Source organism: Vigna angularis, chromosome 3 (genome assembly GCF_016808095.1).
Source record: "Vigna angularis cultivar LongXiaoDou No.4 chromosome 3, ASM1680809v1, whole genome shotgun sequence".
NCBI classification, from domain to species: Eukaryota; Viridiplantae; Streptophyta; class Magnoliopsida; order Fabales; family Fabaceae; genus Vigna; species Vigna angularis.
In genome coordinates this window covers 38,422,395-38,443,725 of record NC_068972.1, presented here as the reverse complement: position 1 = coordinate 38,443,725, position 21,331 = coordinate 38,422,395, and the positions used below count along the sequence as shown (strand labels likewise).

The window sequence follows — 21,331 nt, the reverse complement described above, 5'->3', positions numbered from 1 at the left end:
TCCATGGATTTCGTGACCCACCTACCACGTACGGTCAGAAATCATGACTCAATTTGGGTAATTGTGGATCGACTGACGAAGAGCGCCCATTTCCTGGCAGTAAACTTGAAGATGTCAATGACCAACTTGGCTAAGTTGTATATCCAGGAGATCGTTCGCTTACATGGAGTACCTTCGAGCATCATTTCCGATCGAGACACAAGGTTCACTTCACGGTTTTGGCAGTCACTTCAAAGTGAGCTCGGAAGTAGGTTGCAGATGAGTTCAGCCTATCACCCTCAAACGGACGGCCAATCTGAAAGAACAATCTAGACGCTTGAAGACTTACTAAGGACATGCGTCCTAGATCACTTAGGCGCCTGGGATGAAGTCCTGCCACTAGTGGAGTTCACGTATAACAACAGTTTCCAGGCGAGCAATAGATTGGCACCGTTTGAAGCACTTTATGGGAGAAAATGTCGAACGCCACTCTGTTGGTTCCAGGAAGGAGAGAACATGCTAACTGGACCCGAACTTATCCAGCAGACGACAGAGAAAGTGAAGTTAATCCAGGAGAGGTTGAAAACGTCGAGGAGCAGGCAGAAGTCCTATGCCGACAAGAGAAGAAGGCCGTTAGAGTTCCAAGCTGGCGATCACGTATTCCTTAGACTGAATCCAACCACAGGAGTAGGCAGAGCTATGCGACCAAAGAAATTATCCCCGAAGTTCGTCGGACCCTATCAAATACTGAGGAAGATTGGCCCAGTAGCGTACGAACTAGCATTGCCTCCTCAACTGTCGAACCTTCACCCAGTTTTCCACGTTTCCCAACTTCGGAAATACATAGCGAACCCATCCCACGTACTGGAGTTGGAAGACGTTCGACTTCGTCCAGACCGAACGTTGGAGATGCAGCCGGTGCGCATTGTAGAGAGTGATACCAGATATTACAAGCGGAAAGTTGTCCGAATGGTGAAGGTAGTGTGGAATGAAAAGACGGGCGACACTACGTGGGAAGTCGAGAGCGCCATAAAGGGTTTGTACCTTCACTTATTCTCGGGTAAGTCTTAATTTTCGAGGACGAAAATTTTCGTAGTTAGGGAGAATGTAAGACCCTAGAAAAACGAGCACCATTAATCCCCCTATCTCATCCTCATTAATTACTCTAAAAACCTTTCTGTCGTGCATTAAAAACGCACTTCCAGACTCACTGCCTTCCTGCCAGGTGTCGTGATGAAATGTTCCTAAATCAGTAGTGGAAGACAAGTGGCAGCAAGAGAACGGACGTTGGTTTTTAAACAAAAATGACTTTTCTGAAGTCCGCATCACTCTTTGCATGCACTCTTCTTCTTTCTCAGATTCTAACTTTTCATATTCTTCACCTTCTCTCTAGAAACCTCTACCTTCTCTCTACTGAAACTTCTTCTTTCTCTTCTCCGTTCACGTTTCAGAAACCGTAGAACCATTCCTGGTGTCGTGAGCTTCGTTTTGAACCGATCACCTCAACGTTCTAATACTGGTAAGTCTCTCTTCTTGTCGAACGTTTTCTGTCTCATGCAAAGCCAGATCCTGGTTGCATGAAGGGTTAAGTTCTTAATATTTCTTGGTTTTTATGGTTAGATCGGGTTGGAAGAGTTAAGTGATCCTGTGAGAGTAGAGAACTGTTAGCGTACGAACCAAACACCCTGAGTTAGGACGTTCACTTCTGATCCAGGTAAGGGAAGCTTATAAAATTTAATTCTTGAGTTATACTGCGATGCATGAATGTTCTGTGAGTTATACTGTGTCGGATGCATGTTCTGTGAATTTTATTGAGAATGATCTATGGTATCAGATTTTACTGTATGATTTTGGTGATGAGATAATGTATGAGAAGTATGGATTGTGCTATGTTATAAGTAATTTAATGTATGAAAGTTTATACTGAAAAATGTGTTACCGTAAGTTGAATTTAAATATGAAATTCTATTATAATGAACGTTCGTTATCGAAACGGTCTTTGACCGATCGGTATTTTCAGTAACTCCTTTGAAATAGTTGAACTCTTTCATTTGGGAAGAATTCTGGTTGAGGATGTGTTGTGTCGGTCTTCTACTTAGAGCTCATAATGAATAGTGTCGAGCACCTTTGTTAATACAGATCATCCGTCTGTGTCGACCGACAGTTTCGAGTACCATTGTTAATACAGGTCGACCATCTATGTCGACCGACAGTGTTGAGTACCATTGTTAATACAGATCATCCATCTGTGTCGACCGACAGTGTCGAGTACCATTGTTAATACAGATCATCCATTTGTGTCGACCAACCCTGTTGATCACCCATGATAACACAGATCATCCATCTGTGTCGACTGACCATGTCGAGCAACCATTGTTAATACGGGTCATTCATTTGTGCACACCGACTGTGTCGAGCAACCTTCGTAATACAAGTTGTCCATCTGTGTCGAGCACCCTTCTTAATGTAGGTCGTCCATCTGGGTCGACCGACCGTGTCGAGCCACCTTGTAATATAGGTCGTCCATTTATCTTGAAGCCGGTATTACTTTATTTTGGAACGGGGCAAGTTCTTCGGTCTCGTTCCTCACATTAGTTCTCGTTATAAAGAGGTCGTGATTTTTATGTACTTGGACAGAAAGACAAAAATGAAAATAAAAGTGAAAGATTATAAATGATGAACATTATATGAGGTGAACTATGGTTGTGAATTTTGGACGAGCGTTCCAGGGAGGAACGACTCATGGTTGAATATGAAATTTTGTAAAGTATGACTGTGGGCATGGTAATGCTGGCTTGGTCCATCCTGATATTCCGTGATACTCATCTTCACGTAGAGGAGAGTAGTTCATGTGTGGGAATGGCAGGAGGTCCTTAGTCCATAAGTTAACATGGGCGACGTAAGAAACGGACTAACCTCGAGTGGCAGTTGTCGAGTGTAATACAGTTACTACATCACTCGGGTGCAAGGACGCCTGTAGCTACACAAATTCATACAGTCCAGACGGTCAGTCTAGTCGGGGGCGCTAAGGTCGAGTGTGGTTTTGTAATTAACTTCTTGTAAGGCCGATCAGCCTGAACCCTTGCTTTCGTTAATTTAAGACTGATTTGTTTATCATTAAATGTAATTAATTCTACTATATGGTGTTACTGTATTTTGGGATGTTACATTCATACTTGAATTATTTAAAAACCTTTTACGGTTTGATTGTAACATATGTTTATTGAAGTATAAAATTTATTCTTGTAGCTTAAATTCTAAGTTATTCTTTTATATGTCCAATTATTATTACCGTCTCGGATCTTTTAACTAACATACGATCCGTATATACGCACGAGCCTTTTTTTTATCTTTTTTTATTTATTTTCGAAAATAAATTTATCTTTTTTTTATCTTTTTTTATTATATTTATTTAAATAAATTCAAGAAATATATATTTAATTATTACAGTTATATATATCATATATAATATATAGATCTGATATAAAAATAAAAAATTGAATCATGCAAAGAAGAATTAAAGAATTATATTATTATATGATAATATAATAATATAATTCTTATATAATAATATATGCTAAAATATTTTTATATGTTAACTTTTTGTATTTTAGTGGATGATATATATAATGTTTAAATAAATAAAATAAGTAAAATGAATATTTCTTGGTATTAAAAGTTAAAAAATAATATTTAAATGTTTGTACTGTATTTTTAAAAAATAATTAAAAGTTTGATTAAAGAATTTTGATTATTATTTTTAAAGTATTATTCAGAATAGTTACATTATAACTGTTTTAGAAATTTCTAATTAACTTTTATATTTAAATTTTTTTTAATAAATTATCATTTGTATTTTTTATCTTTATGATAATAATATCATAATATATTAATATTTTGGAATGATAATTTATTATGTGTTTTAAAAGTACATTAATTTTTTTAAATTATGATTATGTTATATGTTTTTGTGATTATAATTTACAGTTATTTTAAAATTATACTAACATATTAGCTGAATTATATGAATTTTTTAATGTGATTTGTTAAATTTATTTACTATAGTATAATAAATTTTGAAATATCTATTTGTTATATTACTACTATAATACTATAGTATATCTATTTGTTATACATACATAATACTAATAATAATTAAAAATTATAAACTTTGAAAAGAGTAAGAATCTATTTAACAAAACAATTTAGTACAATAACTTTTTTTTTTACTGTGAAAAGAACACTAATATTAATACTAATAACAACATAATTGTGTAAAGACATACAATTTTTTATAAGTGATATAAAAAATAGTGAAACACAATTATTTTAATATTAAATAAATTTAATATAAATAGTTTTGTTATGAATGTGATTTATTATTTTAAAGCACACAATTTTTTAAAAAATTATTTTTATAGGATTTTTTGACTTTTCTTTAAGTGATTTTTTTCTCTTTGCTTACCTATTGGAGAATTGAGACAATATGATTGATCATTGTGGCGAACTCTTTAATTTATACCAATCAGTTCCTTCGTTTGAGTAAGTTGAGTTTCAACCATTTTTCTTAGTCTTTTCTATTATCGGGTGCATGTGAGCCTCGTTCTACTTGCATGCAACTTTTGAGTTATCAGTATGAGTCTCTGCTGATAGTAGTTCTAATGGTGTGTCATTATCATTTTTATGTTATTTTTAGGTGTCGATAGGACACCTTGTGAGCTTGAAAGGGGTTTGTTATTCTTTTGAGCAACTCCGCATGTCTTTCAGGTAATGGAAACTAATTACCTTGTTTTAAAGTTATAGATGTGTTGAGTTTTGTAAATTACAGGCTTGCTTGGTTTGAAAATGTTGAATTGTTGATATTGGTGTTTAAGCTACTGAAATTTGAATGTGTTGGAATTGTTATGTGTTGTTTGCATTTTTTGAGTTGGTCTTGACTTGAGGAACTTAGAATCTGATCAATTAAGGAAATTGGTATGAGTCATGACATTGAAAATTGTTTTTGACCAAAGTACCAAGTGGGGAATACCACCACTTGAACAAGTTCCTTTTTTCCCCAAATCATAGTTTTAAATATAGTAATATTTGATATAGCATTGAGCGGTGGCAAGATGATATGGAGTGCTTGTTCATTGTGTAGTGATAATGACATATTTTACCATGATTTCAGTAATGAATTAAGAGAAAATTTCAATTCTTCCTTAGTTTTTTGCCTTGTAAAACCTAGTTTTCTTTTAGTTTGTTAAGTGGTTGCACCTTAAGCTTTAATGAGATATTTTGATCACTAATCCTTGATTTTATGTGCTTAAAGTAGTTGGAAGAAGTCTATGCATCAAATGGAGGCACCAGAACCCAAGAAAAGCAAGTAAAACAGCAAAATTGAAGGGCCAGAATTATGCTGAAGGTAGCCCGGGCACCCCTGGCTTAAGGGCGCTTGAGCGCCAGTGCACCACGATTGACGTGCGCCTGAGCGCCCCTTCTTCTGGGCGCTTGAGCACCAACTTTGCTGACATGACATATTTGCCCTATTTAACTCAGAAACGTGAAGAACTTTGAATCTTTTGACACCCAGACGCGATCTCTCTCATTTGGAGCTCTTGGAGGCGAGCTAGGAGTTGTGGGAACAATTCATCTTCTTCCTTAGGTCTTCTTCCTTCTTCCATTTTCACCATTGTTGTAAGCTTAAGCTCTCCATTCATGGAGAGCTAGTTTCATTGTTGTTGGGGGATTGATGTAACCACTGAACTCATATGTAATTGCTATTGATTTGAATATATTTGATGCTTCTTTCATTGATTTCTAGTATTTTGTTCATTCTCTTAATGCTTGTTGTGAAATTGCTACCCATGGCATGATTATTGATTTTCTTGATATTGGGAAATATTGTGTAAACCTAGAAATGGAACAAATTACCCAAAGGGAATTATATCTAGGGATAGAACTTGAACTTTTGGTTGTCTTAGATCTCAATTCTTAAAGTGGATTAACTTGTTTGGTTTTCCAAGGGATTGAAGTTTAATAAGGAAGTCTAGGCTCTCTCTACCAAGGGATTAGGTTTGAGTAAATTAGAAGATTGACATTAGTAAGTTAATGAAGAAGGTGTAATTTTAAATGCATAAGAGTGAAGTAGATGAAATCATACACCAACAATACCAATTCATATAATTTCTAATCCTATCCATTTCTAAGTGTTTGAGTCATCAAAGATCACTTTTTCCATTTATGTTTCATCTTTACTTTAATTGCATAAAAACCCAAATTATAGAATCATTCTTTATTCTAAGTTAGTTCGAAATTATATGATTGTTTGGTGACACGAGTCTCTTGGTAAACAATATCCAGTCTTACCGGTTTATTACTTGATACGATTTGGTACACTTGCCAAAGTCTCAACATGTAGGTTTGGGAACATTTTAGCTTTTGGCCGTTGAGCGTTAGTCTTGTTCCACTGAGCGTCAGTCTTATGTCGTTGAGCGTGCATAAATACAAATGTTTTGGTGGTAAGCGGTGGCAGGACACCATTGAATGCATTGTTTCACAGTAGGTATAAAGCGATTTTGTTCCAAGACGCTGAGCGGTATGAGTGTTTTTGTGTTTTTCCTATTCTTGTTTAGTTTGAACTGGTTTATATAGCTTGAATGCCTACTTGTGTGGAATTATTGATGTTTTATGGTTTGTAAACATGGTTGTTTGTATGGTTAAAGAATATTGTGAAACAAATTCCAAGGGAGAGTTCTTGTGGTTGTTCCAAGGAGTGTATTCATTGATGTAGGGATTCTGTTTTAGGGGTTATCTTGACACTCCAATAACCATCCAATCTCAAGTAGAAAAGAGTGAGTTATGTTGTGGGAGTAGTAGAAAGTCCTAGTATGTGGTCTTATTCCTTGGTCATAGGTGGTTTGCGGACTAATCTTGTATGGTAGTTTGGGTGGGCAAGTTGTTTTACCACTACAAGTGTATAACTTCCCAGAGTTTCACATCAATACATGTATCTAGTTGGTCAAGTCTAGAGTTGATGCGTATACTTATGGTTTGCTAGATTTGAGAGTGAAATTGATATATTATTGAACTAAATTGCATGTTTATTTCTTTGGTAAAATTAGCTTACTCTTTTGTTTTGTTTGTATGTTTGCTCGTGTTTCTCTTTTGCAATGATAACTTGATTGATGTAAGTAGGGGATGTTAATTTAGTAGAATAGGTGTTGGGCGGCAAGAGTACTAATGCATAGACAATAAGAGTATTTCCCATGTATAGTTGATGTATGTAAAATTATCTTAAGACCCATAGCCTCTGTACAGACACTCTTCGTTTTATAAGTTCGTTGTATATAAAGTTTGATGTTATGGTTATGATCAGATAACTGTAATGATATTTTATATGCTTTCTTTAAAGTTAATTATTCTTGCTTATTGAATATGTGATACTTCCATAGTAATATTAAAACTATTAAAATGGGATGTTACATCATGTGTTAGTTTGTGGATTTTTTTATTTTTTTAAAAAATTTTAAATTTAAAAATATTGTTCACGTGTTAAGTCAACATTGTGCCACGTGACAATATTAGTATCACATATTAGTGTTTTATGTAACAACCTGAGAAAAAAAAACATTTACTTTCTTGAGTACTTACAAAGTTGATAGAGAAACAAACTTGACTCATGAAGAAGGATACAATGTTCATGATAATAGGGGTGGGAAAAATTAACTTAACTACATTGAACTATTAAAACTTATAGTGACCTAAAAAATAATTCACTTGAATTGAAGTAAAAAGTAGTTCAGACGAATTGAACTGAATTACACTATAAACTGAATTGGACTGCTAGCTACACTAATTTTAAATTGAATTGCGCCAACGTTTCTTCTGTTTTGTATTCAACAAAAATTAATGTTGGCATTGAATGAGGGAGGTTTGAAAACCTATAGGAATCTTTAGATAAAATGGGAAATAAACATCATGTATGGACTGGAACTTAGAAAAAAAAGGCAAAGATGGTCTTATTAATAGCATTGTGAGTTTATCATTAATAGCTAATGATTCATTGTATTAGCTTTTATAAGTTGGCTTGTTTGATGAAGGAAATAAAGAAAATAAATGAAATTCAAGCAATTATGGACAAAACTGACACTAATGCAGCTGAGGTGCAGAGTTGAGGCTTAAGCTACAAAAACAAACCCATTGGAAAGGGAAACCTCAAGAACTAAACCTAAGGCTAAGCCATGAAGACTCCTTTCCAAGGAAGTTATCTTAGGGGCTGAAGCACCAAAGAATGAGGCTTATGCCACAAAAACAAACTCAATTAGGGAGGAAACTTCTATAGTTAGAGCCAATAATGCACTGTCGAGCACTGCCCTAGACAACTTATAAATAGGGTTGTACCTTATTTAGACAGAGTTTTTGAAAAATTTATTTTGGGAGATGTTTAAGAAATCGTTTTAGACACTTACCTTTGTACTTAGTATAACATTATTAGAAGGTATAAGAGACTATGGTTCTTCAATATATTGTATTATTTTCATCTATCATGAGGAGCCAAATCTCTTTAATTGTTGAAGCAAAGATGTAACCTTTTGGAACTTTCTTGTATTGGTATTGTTTTATTTATCAAAGTATGCTTTTATTTTATGTTTGTGAAATAGTTTATGGTTGTTGTTGGATGAATTGATCACTCATCTTATTTCACTGGCTTGAGATTGAATGGAAACTAGTTTCACGTTGTGGTCTAACTATTTTTCCTTCTTCTTTTAGATGATAGGAATATAACTAAGGCTTTTGTTGACTCTAGAGTCTTAACCTTAATGTAATTGATTCATTCAAGTAATCACCGAGAAATCAGACTAAAGTTTGATGATCTTAGGCTGTAGGTTCCACGAATGAACCTAAAGTTACATTTAAAGAGAACTCCAAGATAGGAATAATTTCATATTTGTAAATAATGATTGAATCAATACAAGAGAGAAAGAAAATGGTGAAATCTAGCTTTAACACATCTTTATTATCTTGAAGTTAATCATTTACTCAAAATTGCTTTAGTATTTTGCTACTCCTATAAATCAATACTATCTTTACATCAAACCTGTTTTCACACTTCCCGTACAACTCAAACACTATTTAATTCAAGTCAAACTAGTTTAAAACTTTATGTATTCTACTAAATTCCTGTGGATATGAAAATTGTTATACTAATAACTACCCAGTATTCTTACTAAAAACATGGAGCATCAACAACAACACAATTTAAATTTAGAAATTTAAAGTGTCAAACTTTTATGAACAAACTTATATATTGAGAATTGTCACTACATCTATTGGGACAAAGATGCTTTTGTACTTCAAGAGAGAATTGTCGTTGCAAAGGCCATTAGTTCGTCGTCGTTGATCTGCCACCGAAAGTGGACGCCACCGACTAAAGGGGAGAAAAGACTCATAAATCGTTGTTGGAGGAGAACAATGTGAATCACTACAGATCCAAAAAAACGTAAAGTTGGTACACTGTCAAAAGTCGTCGTTGTCATTGGTACCCCACCGAAAGTTATTGGGAAGCAGATCATTGGAGGAGAGATGGGGTGATGAAGGAGTGATGGAATCCTGCCTGATGTAGTCCTCCTTTTGTATTTTTACCTTTCATAGCTTAGCTCTTAAGGAGAAATGAGAAACCGACCTCTCCATGTAGTAAACCAGTGTTGGACAACCATGAATTATGAAAGATGCAATGAAAATAAGGTGAAAACTGAAAACGAATTTTGGTGGCTATGGTGTTGTGTATGGTGTGAATTCGAGTTAGATATTTTGTCTGGTTAGAGAGAGAGGCTAGAAGAGGCTCAAGAACTCTATGACTGGTGACTTTCAGACAAAGAGGTGCTCGAGTCATCTCAACAACATAACTCTATGTATTTCCAAAAGTGATTTTTACATGGTATAAGGTGCTGAATTTATAGTGAAATCAGCCTCTTGCTCGTGCCTCATACATGATTGATCATTGACCTTGATTTGTTTATCAAATTCTATGTGGAGGTGCATGTTTTAAATGGTTAAACACATGTAAAAACAAAAAACAAAACATGAAGATGCCTCAACACGTTGGCATTGGGTGCAAAAAAATTCTGCTAAGAGAAACATCACATGAATGACTAGCAAAGGCTACTGGAACGCTTAATGTTGAGCGCCTTGTGTTTCTCATTGAGCGGCCTCTCACTGAGTGACTTGGACATGTCATTGGGCAAACATGGATGACCTTGATGGGTGCTTTTGAGATTGCATAGTTGATAGATCTTGACTTTCTTGTTGACCTTTATTTAGTTATTTTTCTTTTGATGGGTCCATTGGTTGGATCCAAGTCATCATGGGGAAGGAGAAATATTGTGTGGGAATTAGTATTTGTGTAGCACCGCTGTCAACACCCAATTTCGTCCGGATAAATATAATTTATCACAAAAAAAAAAATAATAATAAAAAAATAATCAAAAATAAACCAAAATGAAAAAACTATTTATTTTACTTTTTGCACCCCTAAATTTTCTTTTAAACACTTAATCCAATGGCCCAAAATAATCTCACTTTTTTTACTTCCTCACCACCCATCTTTTCTTATCACACCCCATTCTCCACATCACCATCCACCTCACCCTCCCCATCATCTACCTTTTTCATTTACTTTTTCCACATCATTTCCATATTAATTTTATATATCAACTTTTCTAATTATTCCACTTACATTTTTTAATTATATCTTCTCCATCAACATTTTTTATTATCCATTTTTCTCCACCTTATTTTTCCACCAACTTTTTATATTATTTCTTTCACTTATTTTCCACATTAACTTTTACTATTCACTATATTTTATTTTACCTACTTTCTCCACCAACTTTTTATATTATTTCTTTCACTTAATTTCCATACCTAATTTCTCCACCACCTTTTTATATTATTTCTTTCACTTAATTTCCATACCTAATTTCTCCACCAACTTTTTATATTATTTCTTTCACTTATTTTCCACATTAACTTTTACTATTCACTATATTTTATTTCACCTAATTTTTCCACAAACTTTTATATTATTTCTTTCACTTATTTTCCACATTAACTTTTTCTATTCATCTTTTTTTTATTATATTTTATTTCATCTAAATTTTCCACCAACTTATTATATTATTTTTATTCATCAACTTTCTTCATCCTTAACTCTATAAATACCTACATTCTCTTCACTTCACACACACAAAAAAATTACATAATATTCATCTCTTATCTCTCAAAATCTCTTCATTCCATCCCAAAACTCTACTTCATTTTTCTCTCAGTTTTTACTATTTCCTAATCCCTCTATACATAGTAAATCCCATACCACATTTCTACTACAAATTCATCTTCTTCACCATCAATCAACCTCTTCTCACAACTTATTACAAGCAAAGTCTTGCTTCATCTTTCAAATCTTTAACAAGGTACACATTTTCTTTTCATTCTACTTATATTCATTTTGATCATTTTTTAGTTTATAAATTTATCCTATTTTCTACCACAATTTTATCCTATGTTTTTTGATATTTTTACGTCATAGATATTTCAAGTCATCTCTCTTTCTTAATAAAAAAAATAAAAAATATAAAACTTTAAAAACATGTAATAATAAATATCGGTACGAGTACTTGTGCGATCGTACGCATCAGCCTAGTACTCGTTACCCAAAATATAAAATAAACAAAAAAAAACGCATCAGCCTAGTACTCATTTCGCAAAACAATAAAAAATAATAAAAAAGCCGTGTGAGTGCTCGTGCGATCGTACGCATCAGCCTAGTACTCATTACGCAAAACAATAAAAAACAAAGAAAAAGCCGTATGAGTGCTCGTGCGATCGTACGCATCAGCCTAGTGCTCATTACGCAAAAAAATCTAAATATTACATCAAAAAAATACCAAAAAATATAAAAATCTTCAAAAACTAAAAACATCCACATTTTCAAACAACAATCAATATTGCTAGCCAGAACTACGTGATCCTTGATTCTCCATCAAAAGTGAAGATACGTAGGAGCAAGGCCAGTCCTTGTCAGGTTCATTTCTCTAAAAATCCAAATTTATCCATAATCATTTTCCAAACAATTTTTCTAAACAATTTTTCAAACAATATTTTCAAGCAGTTTCTAAAAGAACTACGGAACCCTGATTTCTCATTCTTAATGAGAATACGTAGGAGCAAGGTCAATCCTTGTCGGGCCCAAAAAACTAAAAAAATACATTTTTGTTTCTTTATAATTTTATTTTAGGGGATAGTTACATATTTTGAAAACCACATCATATTCGCATATTTAGTTAAAGGTACTGCCTTAGGGCAGGCGTTGTAGGGTGCTAATACCTTCCCTACACGTAACCGACTCCCGAACTTAGAATCTCATTTTTGCAGACCATGCCTTATCATTTTATGGTTTTTCCGTAGTTTTCCAGAATAAACTATGGTGGCGACTCCAAATCTCTTTTTCAAAATCCGTTATCTTTTTTGGATCGTCGTCCCGTCGCGATTTTTTTCCGGTTGCGACAACCGCGAATGTGAGACCTAACAGAAATTAAAAGATAAATTTAAGTCTTTTGGAGGATTAACATTCTTAAAATCATCAATTTAAGTATGCTAGAAAACTGAACAAATGCAAAATTTAAGTGTTTCTCTTCAAACAAACATAAAACATAAATTTAAGTCTGCTATTAGACAAACAAACTTAAAGTAATGCCTTTTATTTACAATAATATCACCGCACAGTTTTTAAGTCAGTTCCCTTGTGAGCAGACTTAAATTGATAGACTAAAAAGTTTGTTTTTGCACTGGTGAAGAAAAAACATAACTACCACTAAAAGACTAAAGGGTAAGCTAATGATAATTTTTACATTCTAAAATTTAAATCACACAAATACAAATATATAACCTCTTAAGATGTTGACAAATGTTTTAAATTGTACAAGTAATAAAGTGAAATGTCCAGATATCGTCTTCCGAAGAGACTTGTGAAACACTCAACAACTCTTGCAATTTACAACTCAATTAGACAATAAAGCTCACAAAAATATAAAGAAACTCTTTTTTATATTTTTTTCATACAATTGGAGCCCAATAGAAATTTAACATAGAGTATTTACAATTATCAATACTAGATTTCATTCGCTTTCTTCTCATGTATTCACAAATGTCTCAATCTTAATTTAATGTTAAAATCAACTTAGAAATATACTCAAATCCTATCCTTAGAGACTTTGAGCCTATGATAACTCATTAAAGTCAAATCCCTTGGATCATCAACAAGTGAAATCATGCATTAAGTTTAATTGTTGTTAAGATTACTAATGAAGAAAGTTTTATCCTTAGATACAATTGCCATTAGGTACTTAATTTCAGTTCTAGGTTTAAGAGACATTTTCCAACACCTCGAGAACCACAATCAAGCCATGAGTGTTCAAGCCACAACAAGCATTAAGTATATAAATCAAATACTAACATTGAACATGGAAAGGATGTGTATTAACTTTGCAAAATACACAAGAAATTAATTTATTACATCTAATATCAACAAAAAGGTTTAGCTCTCCATAATGGAGAACCTAGGGTTTATAAAATTGAAGAATATAGAAGAAATTGAAACCATAAATCAGAATCAAGTCCTCTCCCAAGGTTCTTGGTAGTTGCTCCATGCTCCAATGACACCTTCCATTTGCATCTCCACCTCCAATTTCATGACCTATATTCCTCCTAAACCTTAAGGGGGAAAAACTTCCATGGATGAAGATGAAGACCCAATGAGGAGAAGGGAAAGCTTCCTAGAAGCCCAAACCGTCTTCAAGATCCTTTCTCTAGCACCGTAGGCAATTTCCAGTCGTGAGAATGAAAGAAGATACTAAAACCCTCATGAAAACATATTTAAATACCTAATTTTGCATACCAGGTCCGACATTCTTGTTGGGCGAATTAGCATAGCTTGTTGGGCGGCTTGAGCTTGCTTACTAGGAGACTTAGTCTTGCTCGTTGGACGAATTGGGCCAAACTGATTAGGCCTGAAAATTATACTTGAATGAATAGTATCTAAAGGATAATATTTAATATATTCTTCAATCTTTTGAGATTTCCACTTATCTACAAAATATTTCACAAATAAAAATAAAAGACTTCTTTTTGCAAAGTTAATTAATAAAACCTTTATTATTTAAAAAGTAATAATAAAAATACCAATAAAAGATAAAAATAAACATAATAAAAACAATGATAATGACAATTATCAAAATACCTTAAACTTAAACTTTTTCATGTTCTCATGAAATTTATTATCAACCTATCATAATAACTCCAAAACAAATGACTTCTCAATCGTAATCATGCAGTAAAGGGAATTTCACCTGTAACGCCAAAACTCAAGACAAATTGGCATGATTTTTTTTATCACTTCAATGCTCAAAACAATTTAAGAGATAATAACTAGACATTCTATACAATTGAGAGTCATTGTTAAGTGAGCATCATCGGTCTCAGAGTGACGCCTAGTGTTATGGCTATTAGATTTGTTGAGATTGTTGATAGGGGGAGCACATGATTAGCTGAACCCACAATCTCAGTGATATCTGTGTTTTTGATGATGACAGCACATAGTTAATAAAAACACATGTGTATGTACTATGTTACATGTTACATGCTTATATGCTTACTGTGTTATATTTGTATAAGCATAACTGTGAACATATTGTGTTGATTATTGTATACTACTGTGTTGGAAATGTGTTTTTATTTGTGTATGCACATTATGAGTTTTTGGAAATGAAAAACCACAAGCACCAGGCTTCAGTTGTCTGAACTTTTTAACTGTAGCAAAACAAGTTTTAAGTCGATTACATTAGTGGTGAAATCGATCAAAACTCGTATGTTTGCACAAATTATTTTCAAGTGTGCTGTGATGATTTTTGAGAAGAAAAGTTTTCAAAAATATGCTAAGTGTTACTACTTAATCGATTGCATGCATCTTGTATTCGACTAAGTTTGTTAAAAGATTTGAAAATTGTTTCAATGCTTGACATAACTATCACAACGGTCATATTTTTAAATATGTTGACCAAACATTTATTGCAAATCGATTACATTAATTGCGCTTTCAATTAATGCATTTGACTACTGTTAATCTGTTATAACTGTGAAATGCATTCGACTAGATTAATAGCGTAATCAATTAAAACACGTTTGATTTGTCTTATACTATATATAGACGCATGAGTTGATTTCTGTAAGAAAATTGATCTTTACACTTTCATATCTTTTCTGTGTGCTTTTTGAAATCTTACAGAGGAGAGAAAAGCTCCAAGGATCAAGAATTACCGTGGTGATAAAGCCTTGAGGATTTCTTGTAAAGCAAGATTGTGTGATTGGAAACGTCTGATCATTCTGCACAAGAAGGTGCTTTCTATGTGATCAGGAAAAGCTTTGGCGAACGCTGAGAGTTGCTGGTATTCCTGTGGTGTATACAGGAAGAAGAACGTGGTTCTTGACTTTGAGGGGGATCTCAAAGGGGTTGAGAGCATAAGAGGATTGTTCTTGCTGCTTGTGTGTTTTGTGTATTGCCTATACTTAGATTAGTGAGTTAGAGAGGTGATTGAATTTTGACGTGAGGTCGCTGTAAAGCCCTTGGTGTAAAAACTCATATCTATATAGTACATTGGCTTCTATCTCGGGTTGAGTGGAAGGACACTGGATGTTGGCAGATTGGTCGAACCCGTATAAACTACAGTGTTTAGATTTTCTTATCCCTTCTCTCTGCATTAAGTCGATTATACTGTCATTGCATTGTTTCATAGCATACAAATTTACTTGTGATTCAAGAAAAGTTTAAAACTTCCTATTTTGCAAAAAAGATTTTAAAAGCAATCATTTTTACACATCACCAATTCACCCCCCCTCTTGGTGTGAGAAACGAAGCACTTCTTTTTTAACAAGAATCATTGACTTGGCGTTTTCCAACTAGCACCCGGTTGTGCCCTCCTAGTGCCACACCAAATTTCATTGTGAATTAGCAATTTGATTTGTGTAATTGGTTTGTCTGTCCTTTTTCCTTCTTTGCAAACTCATAAACGGTTACCAAAATAGTGTATAAAATGTTCTCTCATAAGATAATTTCTCAACTAAATTTCAACTTTGAACCACTCCAAACAATCATACAAGAAATATACTATGAGCATTATATCAAATGACTTCATACTTTCAACTCAAACACAACTAAAATATCAGGCTTAATCATGTAATATAGTTTTCTCATTCATTCCATTATCACACATTGAACCAAATCAATCAATTAAATAATAGGCATATACCAAATTTAAGGTAAAAAAGACAATGTACCAAACATTCATCTAGAGAAAAAAATTGCTAGAATTAAAGATTAATGTCCCTTTTTAAATTGTCATTTTTACTTAGTTACTCCTTACAACTCTATTCCTCACTAATTTAACTAGATATATAAAACTTAAATTAAAAATCTAAACATATCACCATGATCATATGCAACATAGATTCACTTTGAGCAAATTTTAGCTGCATGCATAACATCTTTGCCCACATGCAACTCAAAAAGCAAAACAACCTAAAAAAAAAAGAAAAAAATTGAACTTACTTTGTTCTTCCTTCTGATAAGGTGAATTTAGAGTTCTTCCTTAGAAATACTTCTACTATTTTGATCTTCAAAAGAATGAAAATTGAAACAAGAAAGGTAGTGAGAAAGTTTAGAAAAAAAATTATAGATATAATAATTTTTATAAAATAAACTTTAATTAATAAAAAATCCATTTACACTTTTATTATTAAAATATTATTATGTTTCTCCTGTAAAAATGCTTACTCCTCTTAAACTATTATTCTAAGTTCTCACACTTAGACGTGATGCGTAGACCTTTTTTTTTTCAAATCACAATGGGTAATAGGAATTTTAACGTCGATTTGTCAAGTTAAAAGAAAAAGATATTTATAGTAGAAGACTATGTGTATTTGTCTTTTTACTTAGTTTTATGCACGGGAAAAACTTTAGCTTGATTATGTGTTCGATAAAAATGCACAATGAATGAAATATTCTTAAGTCACATAATTAACAAATTACTTTAGCATTCCTAATTTCTTTCTTTCCTTTACCCTTTTTCATTTTAAAAATAATGACTATGGAGTATTTGATATGATATGATGATATAGAGTTATATTAAAATTGGACACGTTTATTAATTAATTGGACATCCTTTAAATTTATATTTTTAAATTTTATTCAACTTATAATAATTAAATTTCTGAAAATTGTAAAGAAGGATAATTGCATTTTACAGATTTTGGAAAAAGGAAAAAATAACAAAAAAAAAAGAAATCTTTGAAAAAAAACTTTATATTCTAAATTAGTTTTTTGAAAATCAATATAAAAATGCAATTTGTTTATTTCACTTTGTTAATTTTTCTTTTATAGAAAACCAATTTTTGAATCATCTTTAAGACAAACGATTTAAAAACTAACAATTTTTACACAAGTTAACCCAATAATCACAACTTCTTGAATTGATAAATATTAGATTTAAAAGAATTTTCTTATATTTTTTTTTGAAAAAAATTGGTTATATCTAAAAGCTCTTAAATAAACGATGTAAAATTAAAGGGTATTGTTCGAAGTTTTTTTTCTTTCCCAATGTTGATATCTTCAGCCAGGAATTGAATAAACATTAAAAGACGACACGTATTCTTCTTCTTGGTTTGATCTATACTTGATGTTTACACTATTACTATCAAATATTAGCTTACGGGCACTTTATTTTGTATAAAAGGAAAACATTGTTTCAAAAGTTCAGAAGTGAGAAAAAAATGTATAAATTTATAGAAAGTACATAGTTTGCATGCAAATAGGAGATTGCATAACTTTGTTATTAGATCAGTTCCTGATGTGGTGGAGGGACTCACAAAATAATATAATCTATCATTTAAAATTAGAAAAAGGAATTGTTGAAAAATAATAATATAAAAAAAGTTAAATGGTTGAAATTAGTATATACCTTCAACTTTTGACTGTTAATTCTTTTTCATTTTCTGATTGATAATCTTGCCAAACAAGATTGACATGAGATATCTTGTGCCAATCCTCTCCAACTTCTGGCCTGTATCTTTTCCATAATTCAGAAGAACCAGTGACATCTATCACTTTTAGATTTGTGACGTGATGTATGTTATCAGGGAGTGATAATACTTTTGGACAATAGAGAACTTCAAGTTGTTTGAGACAATTCAGAGTTGGTAGCCAATCGGGAAGCTCATAAATATTTATGCAATGTTGAATAACTAAGGATTGTAAAGAGTTGGCAGATCCTTGAAGCCACCGAGGCAATGTGACTAGACTTGCCAAGTCAGAAAGAATGAGAAGCTTCAACCTTGAATCAAGGATTTCGTTGCTAAGGCCCATTGACGATTCCAACTTGTTGCAATTGAAAATCATTAAGACCTCTAAATTTTTTATGGCATGGAACGGCACCGTCTTTAGACTTTTACAATCAATTAAAGTCAATCTTTTAAGAGTGTGCAGTAGTATTCCTTTGAACAATGACTCAAAATTATCACATTGATAAAAACCTAATAGTTCTAAAGAAGGCAAACTTGCAATCTCCTTTTCTGGACAACCAGGTTCTATGGTGGTTATACATAGGCAACGAAGGCTTACTAGATTTGCTAGTCCTTTGGGTAACTTTTGTAGCTTTATGCACCCATTAAGGATCAAAGATTGCAAATTTTGAAGTTTGCAAATTGAATCAGGGAGTTCCGTAAGGTTTTCATTTTCCAAAAGGCTGAGAGATCTTAAATGTTTCAACTTTCCGATGCAGCGAGGCAGACTTGCGTATTCAGAAAAATCTAAGTTTAAAACCCTCAAGAATTTGCACCTTGACACCAATGTATTCAAGAAAACTTCATTATTAGCTCCCCTAGGAAAAGTGATGCTTCTGAGACTTCTGGGAAGAAGAGTTTGATCAAGCAAATTATTTGCCGCAAATGTCAAATGATGGGCATTCTTGTATGATTTTGGATTGTGGTTTTTTATTATTTCAAACTTACCTTTGGCAATATATACTGCTAGTTCAATCACCAAATCATGTAATTTAAACCTGCACTCACCTCCATGGTCTTCATATTCTGAAAGAAAAGATCTTGACCATAGCTCATGCAACAATTGAGTGGCATCAATCATTGATTCACCTGCCTTTGGTGGTGGAAGAAGACCAAGTGCTCCCCATAACATACGAACTCCGGTACCAAAAATAACAGTGTCTTCTGGGCAAAGGGAGAAAGAAGCAAAACAGGGTTTTAAATATGAAGGGAGTTTATCGTAACTTAGTTTGAGAGCAGGCAAAATGTCTTTTTCATTTTCTTTTAAATTCCAAATCTCATTGTCTCTTACACTCTCCCATTCTTTCTCGTCAACCCTTGAGAATAGTGAACTTCCCACCGTTTTCACCGCCAATGGTAACCCTCCACATTTTTTTACTATTTCTTCCCCAATTTTCAATAGTTGTGGATGTTTCATCTCATCTCCATCTTCAAAAGCATATTTCACAAATAGAGAAAGAGAATCCTTTTCAGAGAGACATCCTAGAAGGTACGAATTTGAGGATTTAGTGTGCATAATGGCAGCTACTTTATGGCTACGAGTAGTCACTAGGATCTTACTCCCTTCAACACCCACATCTATTATTTCTCTCAACTCATCCCATCTTGCACGATCCTCGTTCCACACGTCATCCAACACAAGCAAGGACTTCTGCCCTTCAAGTGTATTTCTCAAATGAATTTGAAGTTGCTCTGTCTCAAAGTTATTGAAGTTTTCCCTATTTGGGTTTGGAGCAGAATTGAGGATTTTAATGAGCACATTCCTAAGTTCAAAGTCATTGGAGACACAGATCCACATCCTCAAGGGAAAACATGCATGAATTATGGGATCATTGAAGACCAACTTAGCAAGTGTGGTCTTTCCCAAGCCTCCCATTCCAACAATGGAAATAACTGAGAGACTTTGGCCATGATCATCTTTCAAGAGAAGTTTTATTATTTCTTGTTTATCATGTTCCCTCCCTATAACATTGGAAGGGGTTACATGAGAATGAGTCATTTCCCTCACGTGCACGACACGTGTGTCTTGGTCAATGACTTGAAGGCCAAACATGTTTCTTTGATATGCAAGTTTGGCCAACCTGGTGTTGATGTCTTGAATGTGATGCGCCATTCTAAGACGATAAACAACAGGATTACTTGATGAGAAGAAACGGCGTACCTTTCTTGAGCAGCTTCCATAGGTGTTGACAACGTGTTTCCGCAAGGCTTCGCACTCAAAATCATCGACTATGTCTTCAGCATCAGAAAACACGTGCTTGATCTGAATCAGCCATTCGCTCAGGGCACTGCTCTGCGGATTCTTTTTCTCGGCATCCAAGAGCACACCTCTTATGAGTTCCATAGTTTCTTTCATCTGTTGAAGATCGCGGTGCACACCAAACGCTAGAGAAGCTTCTTGAAAGGCATCAGAAGCAAGCTTCCCTAGGAGCGATTCTGCAGAGCTGAAAAGAAGCGATTCAGCCATGAGTTTTAAAAGTGGAAGAAAGAGGAATGGAATGGAAAGGGGTGTTTGAAGTTGAATCATATATCACATAAGTATGATATTTATATTTGTGGCCGAGCGACCAATAGAAATGACTCTCATGCATTGCCTCCTCTTCGGGAAAGGTATTACTTAAAATGACTGTTGAAGAAACGTAGCATCAAACAGAAGCTTAGAGAGAACATTATTCTTTGTTCCTTTCTTTGCCTCATCTGAGACGTTTGGTATTGGATAAATCATGCTTTTCTCAAGTTCCAATTCTCACACACGCAAAGTCTATTCGTGTGATATTGCATGAACGTTCTTTAAAAAATGTTGGCAACTAATTATGTAAGCGCATTTCAAGTGCAATTCCTGATATGGATGGAGACAAGGTCTCGGAAGAAAGTCTCAGCTGCAAATTTAATCATCAATAGAAATGACTACAAACAAGGAAAGAAAAGAGTGTTAGAAACTCATCCTTATCCAACATATTTAGACAGTGATCAAATTCAAGCAATAGGAAGAAAAATGTTTTGAACACCATGAGACTGTTCCTTTCCCGGAGATGTATGACAAAATAAAACAATTAGGTTTCTTGCGTTTCAAGATAAATCCATACTTATAAATATTATAACAAAACATTTTTTATCGTTAATATTTTTATTACAAGTTTCTAGATATCCATGATATACGAAATTAATTACATTGACAAAAGATTATTCAGACAAAAAATTA

General features: G+C 33.5%; 1 protein-coding gene across 2 annotated transcripts; it reads right to left on the bottom strand.

The window, feature by feature from the left end:
• Window positions 1-13,514: 13,514 nt before the first annotated feature.
• On the bottom strand, window positions 13,515-20,692 carry LOC108325283 (disease resistance protein RGA2). Of its 2 annotated transcripts, XM_052875601.1 has the most exons (5): window positions 18,030-20,692; window positions 16,622-16,686; window positions 15,334-15,768; window positions 13,916-14,027; window positions 13,515-13,826 (listed from the first exon to the last, which is right to left on the bottom strand). In XM_052875601.1, the coding sequence occupies exon 1, from the start codon at window positions 20,654-20,656 to the stop codon at window positions 18,032-18,034; it is 2,625 nt and encodes an 874-aa protein (XP_052731561.1). In that variant the 5' UTR covers window positions 20,657-20,692; the 3' UTR covers window positions 13,515-13,826; window positions 13,916-14,027; window positions 15,334-15,768; window positions 16,622-16,686; window positions 18,030-18,031. The 2 variants fall into 2 exon arrangements, with proteins under 2 accessions (XP_052731561.1, XP_052731560.1); XM_052875600.1 differs by lacking the exon at window positions 15,334-15,768 and having other exon boundaries at window positions 13,516-13,826.
• Window positions 20,693-21,331: the final 639 nt, after the last annotated feature.

Excerpts from the sequence above, each read along its gene's own strand:
- LOC108325283 (XM_052875601.1), bottom strand. The coding sequence starts at position 20,656 with ATGATTCAACTTCAAACACCCCTTTCCATTCCATTCCTCTTTCTTCCA.